Source organism: Nicotiana tomentosiformis, chromosome 4 (assembly GCF_000390325.3).
Source record: "Nicotiana tomentosiformis chromosome 4, ASM39032v3, whole genome shotgun sequence".
Classification (NCBI taxonomy): Eukaryota; Viridiplantae; Streptophyta; class Magnoliopsida; order Solanales; family Solanaceae; genus Nicotiana; species Nicotiana tomentosiformis.
Window position 1 is genome coordinate 7866076 of NC_090815.1, and position 13712 is coordinate 7879787.

The following is a 13712-nucleotide window of genomic DNA, read 5'->3' on the forward strand; positions in this document are numbered from 1 at the left end:
ACAGATCTCACATTTTAAAAAATCTTATTTATAGATATATCTTTTGAGTAATCTGATAGTGTAATTTTTTTTATTGACGTGTACATATAACTTAAGCTCAATATTATAATAATAATTAGAACATACATATAGGATACAATTCAGGGTCTCAATTAATCCACATCTCAACCACAAATATATATTTTTTTCACAGGAGGCAGAGGTGGTTTATATTTTTATTATATCTCTTTCAACGTACAAAAATGACCAATTTGACGAAAATGAAACAAACGTATGAAAAGGATCAAACTATATAGGGAGATAGCATATTCTTTCGAGCTTTATTGGGAGAAAAAGAGATTATAATGATGATCGAGAGGGTTGTCAAATCAAGGTTGAATTTGATGTCTTATATATGCTAATATACTAAATAAAGAAATGAGATCCTACACCATTCAAAATTCAAATCGTGAACTTAAATTCTATATACTGAAGGTTCTAGAAATATTCACACAGTTAGATATTTTATAAGGTAATTAAATAAACTTTAATGCTCAACGTTAAGCAATAATCTGATAAAAATAATAATTAATCGACGGTCGCATGTTAAACTGTATAATACATATAAGTTAAAAACTTTTACACAATCAGAATATATAACATAAATATATGTCTTAACGTGAGAACTTTAAGACAAAAACAAAAGGAAAAAGAGCACATCACTGTTTCGTAACCTAGAAAGGAGGACACCCGACAAGACGGAAAAATATTGAGTTGTTGGATAGAAAAATAAACATGTCAATTTAGAAATAGGGTAAAGGAAAATATAATAGTCAGAAAAGATATTTATGATTAGCAATTTAGAAAATGAAAAAAAAAAAAAAAGAAGTAACAGAATGATTTTTTACAACATTTATATTATAGACGAGAAATTGGATTTGTAGCTTAATAGTTGCTATTCACTTCACATCACTTTTCGGATTTAAATCTCACCAAAGGTTCTCTAGAGTAAAGTTTGGTGGGATGAATGTGATTTCTTCGACCTTAAACTATGTTTAACTTTAGAATGAAAAATCAATATAATTTTTTTAACGAAGGATATTCAATTTTTCATCCTAGCTCTGCCGCTGCCCTAGGTGTTATAAATCTGAATTAATTGAATTAGTAATTTCCCAATCAAACCTTGCTAGCAGATATATTGAGCTTTCAGGAGTTGGTACATAATTGGATTCCTGGAATAGTATAAGGACTGCCCGTTGTCTCCGACACATATTCAGTGAAATTGAACTCCATAAAAATACAGAATACTAACATTAAGATAATAAGACCCAGTGTACCTTAACTATATATAGATTCACAATGACAACCAAATCAGAAATATACATACACATAAAAGGTCCACCAAAAAAAGTGGAAAAAAAAAGAGAGCAGTTTTTACAAACAACTTGAAGTGTTACTCTGAGATGAACTCATCAAAAGCTCATCTAACAAGTCAGCCCCCAAGTCTTGAAAAACCAAAACAGTTTTCTTCTTTCTCGTCTTCCTATTTCTCCTATGTTTCACACATCTCATTTTATTTGTTGCTTTTAAAACAGCAGCTGGAGACAATCCATCTTCACAAGAATACTTAATATTTTCAAGTGATTCTCTTACTTTGTCCATAGGAAAATTGAGTAGTGCCAATGGACCTCTCATAGAAAGTGCAGCTTGATCATATGCTAAAGCAGCTTCTTCTGCTGTATTAAAAGTCCCTAACCAAACTCTCATTCCATTTCTTGTTGAGTCCCTTATTTCTGCTGCATATTTTCCCCATGGTCTTTTTCTAACTCCTATATAGTGTTTTTCTTCTTTTTCTTCTTTTGTTGTGTTTTTGTTTTGGGTGGAATTGTGTGATGTGACCTCTTCTTCATGATAATTGCTTCCTTTGGAGGAATTCGTAACGTCTGAGTATGAAGAACTTCTTGGTATCTGACGATCATACTTTTCTTCGAAGGAGTCAACTTCCCATGGATATTTAGTCAAATGGTCATGATCTAAGAAAAGTTCATTATTCCATGGTAATGGTGATTGATCTTGGAAGAAATTGAAATTTGGGTATTTAATTTGAGGGGATGAAAATTCCATTTCCATATAGGAATTGAATAATTTTTCATGACATTTATATAGAAGGGTGCATTGGATGTGGAAGAGGAGAATAAGAATAGGTTATTGTTGTAATTAAGGAGTACTTGAGGAAGCTATATATGGGATCAATAATTATATATGTGTATATTGAAACTTTCAATATTGTTCAAAGACTTTTCCCACTACCTCTCTTCATGATTTGACCCAAACCACATCAAGTCTTCCTTATAAAGGACATGATAATAATAACGAACAAGAAACTTGTCTTATTCATCCATTTGTAAAGCAAAAAAATAATAAGGATTTAAGTCATTAATATTAACAGTGTAAATTTTTTTATTTTTACCATTACTAGTGAATTTTAATTTTTGATACCAATGTTAGTTACCATTATTTTCTTATTTTCTCTTCATCTTTATCAATAGATTGTTATCTTATTTTCTCTTCAACTTAAACTCTAAGAATAAACATAGGGTAAGGTTTGGGAGTGTACGTAGGGGCCGGTGTGTAAACCCTAGGAGAAAAGCAATACTACACCTTTGTCAAGAATTTGGTTGTAATAAATTGACATCAACTTTGTCCAAGTGGCAAATTTTTCCAATGTTCATCTTTAAGATGAACATGAAATCTCATGAAATGTCTATAATGTAGGCGCTATCAGTAAAAATTAATAACATTAAGTAGATAAGTAATTTTTTTTATGTAAATACACTATGTCGAATATATATATATATATATATATATATATATATTTATTTTGTGTGTTTTTACTTTTTATATTTTGAAATCGAAAATCATGACTTCAATGATTAACTCCATTTTTTTATTTCTAAAAGATATGACGTAAAAATCATTTTGATCCCCCAAGTTTGCCTTAAAAATCAAACTCCTCTTCCAATATTAAACAATAGACATTTTACTCCTCCTATCATATGCATTATCTATTTTACCCTTAATATTTTTAATTCATCCACTATGCATATAATTTTTATATATATTTAAATTGGTAAAACACTTAGCTAAATATCTTATTATGAATTTTATAATTAAAGCTCAATAAAATTTAACTAGGATAATACTTTTATGACAAAAATCATCGTTACTCTTTTTTGTTGTTACTTTAATATTAAGTATATATTTAAATTTCAAAAAAGAGTTCTTTATATATAAAAGGGATTATTTAAATATATATTATTATAAAGGTAACAATTTTGACTTATTATAAGAGTTCTTTATACTTCTTTCGTTTATAAATATGATTGTTACAATAAATTTTGTTACAATAAATCGTTACATCTTTGAGATATATATATATATATATATATATATATATATATATATATATATATATATTTGAATTTTTATTTTTATTAACGAAATATATTTTAAATTATAATTTAAAGAACATCCAAGGTATAAGTATGTAATATTTTAGGAAGTTATTATAAAATCTAAATTTATTTATTATTATTATTATTTTTTATATTACTTTGTTACCTTTTATTTGGTTGATATTAATAAGATCTTTTATTCTAATTTATTAATTGTTCCTATTTCTTTCATTATTCAATTTCAATAAATTATATATGATTGATTATTATTTTTTTATTTTATTGTTTAAAAAAAATTATTTACTATAATTAAATTCATAACATGGATTAAGAAAAAATTGTGGTATTAAAAAAGTAAAAAAAAAAAACTAAGGCTGATAAAATTGAGGATAAAATAGGCATTTTAAAAATATAATTGAGTTTTGAGGAGTAGAATATCTATTGTTTAAATGGAAAAGGGCCTAAACCACCCCTATTGTTTACTAAATGGTTTATAGATACCCTTTGTCCATCTATTCGTCCAAATATACCCTCGTCGTTATTTCTATTACAAAAATTACCCATCGATTTAACGACAACAGATGTGAGCCCCACTTTTAATTAATTGGCAACGTATTACACGTGCTAGGTGGCCTAGTAAAAAAATGTCAACGCATTAATTTTAAGGTTCACCTGATCTGCCATTAAACGTAAGATATTTTTATTAATAAAAGTAACATAGCGTGTATTCTTGGACTGATAGATGGACGTAATATGTATATTGTTATCCAATTTGTATTACTATAATGAATAATGAAACAATAAACTTTCTGAAACAGAAAACAGAAATAGAAAGTTAGCAGCAACAAAATATCGAAATAATATCTGAAACTAATTTCAAAAATAAATCGAGCCCACTGAATGCACAGTGTGTCCTTAAGAAAATTATTCCCCTCAAGTACCCGAGGTGCTGGAATATTATCCTCCCAGGATAGAACGATTTAACTCACCAGTGTATTGGTACCAAAAACTCTGATGAATGCGAACCACTCAATGGTTGTAAAACACACTGAAAAATTTTGTGCAGAAGAAGAAGAAGACTATCAGAAAATTTCGTAATAAAGGATTCTGGGATCAAGCTATATTTATAGCCATTTTTCTGGCACTGTTTCTGAAAAGGTTTGCAACCTTTCAGAAACAGCCATGGCTGTTGGAACAGGTGGGAACATTTCACGTTTGAAATATTTCGGGAAAATAATTTAAAATAATCCGGAAAAGAACCACACCGGATCGTGTCGTGGGTCCTGGGTTATTCCTGGTTGGATTTTTTCGTTAATTAATTTAATTAATTAGTTAAATAATTGAAAGAAATTTTGTCCAAAAAGATTAATCAATCAATCTTTGGCTAAATCCGAATCCGAAGCTGAAGCCGAAGCCGAGCCGAGCGACGACGACGCGAGGCTTACTTTCTTTCCAACCCATTTAACACTAAGAGAAGTGCTTTCTCGAGATAAGCATACTGACTTTTCTTTCCACCAACAATGAGGGACACTTTGCTCTTTCCGAAGCAAAAGGGAGCTTACTTTCCCTCCACTTTCTTCCCTCTATTTCTCATTCACCAATCTTTTAATCCCAACAATTTCCCACATGAATGGTGAATGTCTATAAGACAAAGGAAGGCACGGACGAATGTGTTATTTACATGCAAGGATTAATTGCATCTCGATAAGTAGGTTTCTCTTAGAAATTTTCGTAGTGAATTAATATCGGATATACTCGGTCAATGGGTAGATTTGATATCTTTGAACCGTCGAGCTTTGTTGTATACCTAGACAACATAAGTCATACAATCAACCCTTAACCATCTATGGTTCTCACGGTTGTGTTTGTTTCAGCCATGAACACCGCCTGGTTTCATGAGCGCTTAGAGAATGGGCCATTACTTTTATTCCCCTCGAAACAGCTTACACTTCACACTCACATAGGTGATTTCTAATCGTGTAATCCTATAGACACACTATCTGAACATTTCCTTCCAGATATAGCAAATCATTAAAAAACTTTAAGCTTTATTGACTCATCAAAAAGCCTTAATGCTTTACCCTGATTTCTTAACATTGTCTTCATCACGAGAATGGGTTGAGTTATTTGACAATGTTGAACCGTCATTCATAACTTTGTTTGATATCTTTGAACCTAGCTCTTGGGATCTCCAGTCTGCTAGGTAGAGTTACCGCCATGTTGACTTGTCCTAGGCCTTAACCCCATTCCCTTCGATGATCTTTCAACTGCCTCTCTAGATAGGCCTTTTGTAAGTGGATCCAACATGTTATCTCTTGACTTTACGTAATAAAGTGTGATAACACCACTAGAGAGTAGTTGTCTAACGGTATTGTGTCTCCGTCGAATGTGACAAGATTTTTCGTTATATATAACGCTCCCTGCCCTGCCTATTACTGCTTGGCTATCACAATGTATACATATAGGTGTCAAAGGTTTGGGCCAAAATGGAATATCTTCCAAGAAATTTCGGAGCCATTCAACTTCTTCACCGGCCTTGTATAAAGCTATGAATTAAGATTCCATTGTAGAACGGGCGATGCACGTTTGTTTGGATGATTTCCAAGACACTTCTCCACCCCCAATTGTGAAAATATATCCACTCGTGGATTTAACTTCAGATGATCCGGTGAACCAATTTGCATCATTATATCCCTCGATCACGGAGGGATATTTGTTATAATGCAAAGCATAATTTTGGGTATATTTCAGATACCCCAAAACTCGTTTCATTGCCATCCAATGTATTTGATTGGGATTACTTGTAAACCGACTCAGTTTGCTAATAACACATGCTATATCTGGTCGCTTACAATTCATGATGTATATCAAACTTCCCAATACTCTTGCATAGTCCAGCTGTGAGTCACTTTCACCTTCATTCTTTTGAAGTGCATAACACACGTCAATTGGAGTCTTGGCAATCTTGAAATCCAAATACTTGAACTTGTCAAGTACTTTTTCAATGTAGTGAGATTGTGATAATGCTAGGCCTTGTGGAGTCTTGTGAATTCTGATTTCTAAGATCACATCAGCAACTCCTAAGTCTTTCATGTCAAATTTGCTAGCCAACATGCGCTTAGTAGCATTTATATCTGCCATATTTGTGCTTATTATCAACATGTCATAAACATATAAACAAACAATGACTTCATGACCTGGAGTGTTTTTAATGTAAACACATTTGTCACACTCGTTGATTTTAAACCCACTTGCCAACATTGTTTGGTCAAATTTGGCATGCCATTGTTTGGGTGTTTGTTTAAGTCCATAAAGTGACTTAACCAGTTTGCACACTTTCTTTTCTTTACCCGGAACCACAAAATCCTCAGGTTGTTCCATATAAATCTCTTCCTCCAATTCTCCATTTAAGAAAGTTGTTTTACCATCCATTTGATGGATTTCAAGATCATACACGGCCGCCAGTGCCATTAACACCCTAATAGATGTTATCCTCGTTACTGGCGAGTAAGTGTCAAAGTAATCAACGCCTTCCTTTTGTCTATAACCTTTGACAACAAGTCCTACCTTATATTTGTCAATAGTGCCATCAGCTTTCATTTTCTGTTTAAAGATCCATTTCGAACCTAAAGGCTTATTTCCTGGAGGAAGATCAACCAAATCCCATGTATGGTTATCCAAAATTGATTGAATCTCACTATTGACTGCCTCTTTCCAAAATGCTGAATCAGAAGATGACATAGCTGCTTGGAAAGTTTGAGGCTCATTTTCAAGCAAGAATGTCACAAAATCTGGTCCAAAGGAAGTAGATGTTTTTTGACGTTCACAATGCCCTTGGATTTTCATTACTTGGAGTATTTTCCTTTGGTTCTTCCCATGGTCGTTTAGGTATTTCACTTAACGACTCGCATTCAGCTTTATACGGATAGATGCTTTCAAAAAATTCAGCATTATCTGATTCAATTACCGTATTGACATTGAATTCGGGATTATCAGATTTATGAACCAAAAATCGACATGCTTTACTGTTTGTAGCATATCCAGTGAAAACGCAATCTGAAGCTTTTGGTCTGATTTTTACCCTTTTGAGTAAAGGTACTTGTACCTTTGCTAACACCCCCACACTTTGAAATATTTCAAGTTGTATTTTCTTCCTTTCCATTTTTCATATGGAATAGATTGCGTTTTGCTGTGGGGTACTCTATTGAGTATTCGGTTAGCTGTAAGGATAGCCTCCCCCTACAAACTCTGCGGTAATCCGAAACTTATTAATAAAGAATTCATCATTTCCTTAAATATACGATTTTTGTTTTCCGCAATTCCATTGGATTGAGGTGTGTAGGGGCAGTAGTTTGATGGATAATTTCATATCCCAAACATATTTCTTCAAACGGAGATTCATATTCTCCACCCCTATCACTTCTAATCATTTTGATCTTTTTATTCAATTGATTCTCCACTTCATTCTTGTATTCCTTAAATGCTTCAATTGCTTCATCCTTACTATTAAGCAAATACACATAACAATATCAAGTACAATCGTCAATAAAAGTTATAAAATACTTTTTCCCACCTCGAGATGGTGTCGACTTCATATCACTAATGTTAGTATGAATTAAGTCTAAAGGATTTGAATTCCTTTCAACAGACTTATAAGGATGTTTTACAAACTTAGATTCAACACATATTTGACATTTTAATTTATTACACTCGAATTTAGGCAATACTTTGAAATTAATTAACTTTCGCAAGGTTTTGTAATTGTCATGTCCTAAACAAATATGCCATAAATCATTTGACTTCAATAAATAAGAAGAAGCTGAAATTTTATTAATACTGTCAACAACCATTACATTGAGTTTGAAAAGGCCCTGTGTGAGGTAGCCCTTTCCAACATACATTTCATTCTTGCTTACAGCAACTTTGTCAGATACAAATACACATTTGAATCCATTCTTAACAAGTAAAGAAGTTGAAACTAAATCTTCCTAATAGTAGGAACATGAAGAACGTTGTTGAGCGTTAACATCTTGTCGGAACTCATCTTCAGGAATATCTTCCCATAACCCTCAATCTTGGTTGTTGCAGAATTTCCCATGGAAAACTCTTCTTCGGGACCAGCAGTAGAGTAAGTCGCAAATGCTTCTTTGGCAGCACAAACATGTCGAGTGGCTCCAGAGTCAATCCACCACTCCTTCAGATTTCCAACTAGGTTGCATTTCAAAAACATTGCACACTGATCATCGATGTCATCATTCTTCTCCACTATGTTGGCTTGTCCCTTTTTCTTATTCTTTTTTGGGAGACGACAATTAGGGGCTTTGTGACCAGCTTTTCCACAATTGTAGGAGTTGCCCTTGAATTTCTTCTTGTTCTGCTCCTTAGTCTGTCCAGAAGACCTCTTCCTCTTCTTACTTTTTGGAGCAGTCTCCTCAACGATATTAGCTCTCATAATCGTTGTTTCCACGAGACTTCTTCTCGGCTGTTTTGTTATCTTCCTCAATCTTGAGACGAATCACAAGATCTTCAAACTTCATTTCTTTGCGCTTGTACTTAAGATAGTTTTTGAAATCTCTCCACGAAGGAGGCAATTTTTCAATCATTGCAGCCACTTGAAATGCTTCATTCACTACCATACCTTCAACAATAAGGTCATGAAAAATAAGTTGAAGCTCTTGAACTTGGGTTCCAACAGTTTTGATGTCTATCATTTTAGAAACTTGGCAACACAAACATTTTCAAGCATGCATCTTCAGTCTTGTACTTCTTCTCAAGTGCGTCCCATAATTCTTTCGAAGTTTTTATAACACTGTAGATATTGTACAAGTCATCCTCCAAAGCACTTAGGATGTAGCCTTTGCAAAGAAATTCTGCATGTTTCCATGCCTCAATAATCATAAACTTCTTATTGTCCGGCATGTCGGTGATGGGCATTGGAGGATCTTCACTGGTGAACTTCTGCATATCAAGTGTAATAAGCATGAAAAACACCCTTTGTTGCCATCCTTTGAAGTTGGCTCTAGAAAATTTCCCTGGTTTCTCTTCGGCTTGACGAGGCTATCGTCGTTGCCGCAACAGTCACATAAGGATTTCCATTATCAATTTCCATTTCTCACTGTCAACAACAGAAGAGTTAAATTAATGGCAAAAAATAGAACATTAAATAGTACTGTAATTAATAATTTACAGTACGTTTAATAAATAAAAATCGAAGTTTTTATATACTGTTTCACTGAAAACGATGAAGTTTTTATGTTCTTCAAATCGTTTCTGAATTTTAATACTCCGATGAAGTTTTTATATCTTCAAATCAGAATAGAAAAATTCAGAAGGAGTAAAAAACCACACAGGTTTTAATCTCCAAAAACAGAATACAGATTATAATATAAAAAATAATTTCCTTAAGATTGTTATCCAATCTGTATTACTATAATGAATAATGAAACAATAAACTTTCTGAAACAGAAAACAGAAACAGAAAGTTAGCAGCAACAAAATATCGAAATAATATCTGAAAATAATTTCGAAATAAATCGAGCCCACTAAATACACAGTGTGTCCTTAAGAAAATTATTCCCCTCAAGTACCCGAGGTGCTGGAATATTATCCTCCCAGGATAGAACGATTTAACTCACCAGTGTATTGGTATTAGAAACTCTGATGAACTGCGAACCACTCAATGGTTGTAAAACACACTGAAAAATTTTGTGTAGAAGAAGAAGAAGACGGTCGGAAAATTTTGTAATGAATGATTCTAGGATCAAGCCATATTTATAGCCATTTTCTGGCACTGCTTCTGAAAAGGTTTGCAACCTTTCAGAAACAGCCATGGTTGTTGGAACAGGTGGGAACATTTCACATCTGAAATATTTCGGGAAAAGGATTTAAAATAATCCGGAAAAGAACCAGACCGTATCGTATCGCGGGTCCTGGGTTATTCCGGGTTGAATTTTTTCGTTAATTAATTAAATTAATTAGTTAAATAATTGAAATAATATTTGTCCAAAAAGATTAATCAATCAATCGATCTTTGACCAAATCCGAAGCCGAAGTAGAAGCACAAGCCCAAGCCCAAACCGAGCCAAGCAAGTGAGCAACGAGGACGGCGCGAGACTTACTTTCTCTTCGGCCCATTTAACACAAAGAGAAGTGCTTTCTCAATATAATCATATTCACTTTTCTTTCCACCACCAATGAGGGACACTTTGCTCTTTCTAAAGCAAAATGGAGCTTACTTTCCCTCCACTTTCTTCCTTTCATTTCCCATTCACCAATCTTTTAATCACAGTAATCCTCGACATGACTGGGGAATGGCTATAAGATAAAGGAATGCACAGACGAATGTGTGATTTACATGCAAGGATTAATTGCATCTGGATAAGTAGGTTTTCCTTTGAACTTTCTGTAATGAACTTATATCGGATGTACTCGGTCAATCGGCAGATTTGATATCTTTGAACCATCGAGCTTTGTTGTATACCTGGATAACATAAGTCACACAATCAACCCTTAATCATCTATGTTTCTCACGGTTGTGTTTGTTTCAGCCATGAACACCGCCTGATTTTATGAGTGCTTAGAGAATGGGCTTTTACTTTCATTCCCCTTGAAGCGGCTTACACTTCACACTCACATAGGTGATTTCTAATTGTTTAATCCTATAGACACACTATCTGAACATTTTCGGCCAGAAATAGCAAATCATTAAAAAGTTTGTCGGGAAGAATATTCCAACAACAGGTCATATATGAATGGAAGCCACACTATTGTGCAGAGTGTTTGAAGATTGGCCATGATTGTGAATTGACTAAACGAGAAAACAAAGAAGAACAACCTAAAGAAAGGAAAAGACAGGGTAAGGTCACTACAAGGTGGCAAGTTAAAGGGCAGGGACAACAGCCTTTAGTTGAGCAGAATAATGCAACAACCAAAGCATATATACAGGATCATACTACTGTGATAACAACCACTGAGCCTAGTATGAAATCTGCAACAACAAAGGACAAAGGGAAAGCAAAATAAAGCCAAAATCATGGAATGAATATAGAATGGCATGTACTAAACAGTAACAGGAAAATTGTTTCTGGGACAACTTCAATATCAACTCATAATGTATTCCAAATCCTGCAAAGAGAAGATGAGAGAATTGAGAATCCTATACCTCCTTATAGAGGAGGTGGAGATGCTCTGCAACAATGACTTGGTTGATTTGGAACATCAGGGGTTTGAATAAACGATATAAGCAAAAAGAAATAAAGTAGTACATAAAGGAAAAACATATAAAGTTAGCTCGTCTGGTAGAAACAAAGGTGAAAGAAGCTAAAGCAGAAAGGGTGATGAGTAAAATTACCCCTGGATGGAACAAGATAACCAATTGTGAGTATGCAGTGAATGGTAGGGTATGGATTATATGGGATGACCAAACGTATGAAGTGCAACCAATTGATAAACAAGTTCAATTTATCCATTGGCAAGTTACAGGGAAACATAATGGAATGCAATGCTATCTCACAGTGGTATATGGACAAAATATAGCTGAACAAAGGAAAAATCTATGGCAACATCTTCAAAGGATAGCACAAACAACTACAGGACCATGGATAATTGGGGGAGACTTCAACGCACTACTTACTCCTCAAGATAGAATGTCTAAGGTGCATGTGACCAATGCAGACATTAGAGATTTTTCAGAACTTTGCCACAACATCTATATTACAGAGCTGCCTTGGAGATGGGACTACTTTACATGGACTAATAAATAACAAGGAGATGCTAGAGTGTGGAGTCGCATAGATAGGTTATTCGAAAATGATGTCTGGATGATGAATTATGGCCATATAGTTATAGAGTATGGAGAACCTTATATTTCAGATCATAACCCTATGATTATTAATATAAGGCAGCCTAAGACTCAAACCAAATGTCCATTCAGATTCTTCAATGTTTGGGCAAATCATGCATCTTTCCAGTCGATAGTAGCTGAAGGGTGGAGAAAGAACAAAGTATCAGGAAAAATGAAAAACATCTGGTTCAAACTTAAAGAGCTGAAAAGTCAATTTAAGCACCTAAATGCAACAGAGTTTAAAGGAGTAACAGAGAATATAGAACAAGCTCGGATAACTCTCTCTCAAGTTCAAAGTCAAATGCAAACATACTACTCTGATCCATTACTAGAACAGGAAAGGGAATGGCTACACAAACTGGAGACATGGTCACTTGTGGAAGAAGGGATTCTAGAGCAGAAGGCTCGAGAAACTTGGATCAAATTGGGGGATTCCAATAATAAATTCTTTTCAACTGTCATAAAAGAGAGACAACAAAAGAAACATATCACTGAAATACAAGCTCTATCAGGTTTTACTATCACAGAACCAACAACTATTAGGGAGGAGATAGTACAGTTCTACAAAAGTCTGATGGGGTCTAGGGCCAATAAACTGCATGCTGTCAATATGATGGTTATGAAGAATGGACCAACTCTAACACAGCAACAACAAATAAGGTTAAATGCAGAAGTGACTGATGAGGAGATATATGAAGGACTGAAAGATATTGGAAGTAATAAAGCGCCAGGAATAGATGACTATAATACAGAATTTTTCAAGAAAGCTTGGCCTGTGATCAAAGAGGAAGTGTATGTAGTAGTGAAAGAATTCTTTCACACAGGAGTAATGTATCTAGCTATCAACTGCACCACTATAACCTTGCTTCCTAAGATCACCCAACCCTGTGACAATCAAGGATTTCAGGCCCATTGCTTGTTGCACTGTATTATACAAGTTAATATCTAAAGTCATTGCTGGAAGATTGCAAAAGATAATGTCACATATCATCTCTGAAGCTCAAGCAAGATTTATCCCAGGAAGGAAAATAGCAGATAACATCATATTAGCCCATGAACTTGTCAAAGCATACAACAGGAAACATATATCTCCCAGATGCATGTTGAAGGTGGACATGATGAAAGCTTATGACTCAGTAGAATGGGTATACTTGGAGCATCTTATGGAATACTTAGGATTTCCTACAAAATTCCTCCAATAGGTGAAAATATGTATGTCGACAGTAAGCTACTCTATCATGATCAATGGAGAATTGACAACGCCTTATAATGCTGCTAAAAGACTTCGACAGGGTGACCCCATGTCACCATTCTTGTTTTCAATTGCCATGGAGTATCTGAGCAGGCTACTTAGAGGATTGAATCAAGTAAAGGAGTACAAATACCATCCAAGATGTAACAAACTGAACATAACTCATCTCAGTTTTGCAGATGAT

The 13712-nt window shown here is 34.0% G+C and overlaps 2 protein-coding genes across 2 annotated transcripts; one reads left to right on the top strand and one right to left on the bottom strand.

The window, feature by feature from the left end:
- Positions 1-1251: 1251 nt before the first annotated feature.
- On the bottom strand, positions 1252-2283 carry LOC104116347 (ethylene-response factor C3-like). The gene has a single exon (XM_009627184.4). It carries the CDS (start codon positions 2107-2109, stop codon positions 1414-1416), a length of 696 nt encoding a protein of 231 aa, XP_009625479.1. The 5' UTR covers positions 2110-2283; the 3' UTR covers positions 1252-1413.
- Positions 2284-12256: 9973 nt separating this feature from the next.
- LOC104116348 (uncharacterized) lies at positions 12257-13478 on the top strand. Its single transcript, XM_033661353.2, has 2 exons — positions 12257-13068; positions 13151-13478. The coding sequence occupies exons 1-2, from the start codon at positions 12257-12259 to the stop codon at positions 13476-13478; spliced, it is 1140 nt and encodes a 379-aa protein (XP_033517244.2).
- Positions 13479-13712: the final 234 nt, after the last annotated feature.

What these genes read in the sequence shown, in the direction of transcription:
- LOC104116347 (XM_009627184.4), bottom strand. Translation starts at nt 2,109, where the DNA reads ATGGAAATGGAATTTTCATCCCCTCAAATTAAATACCCAAATTTCAAT.
- LOC104116348 (XM_033661353.2), top strand. Translation starts at nt 12,257, where the DNA reads ATGAATTATGGCCATATAGTTATAGAGTATGGAGAACCTTATATTTCA. An exon ending in CCTGTGATCAAAGAGGAAGT is followed by an intron (nt 13,069 to 13,150) that starts GTATGTAGTAGT and finishes TTGCTTCCTAAG; the next exon opens with ATCACCCAACCCTGTGACAA.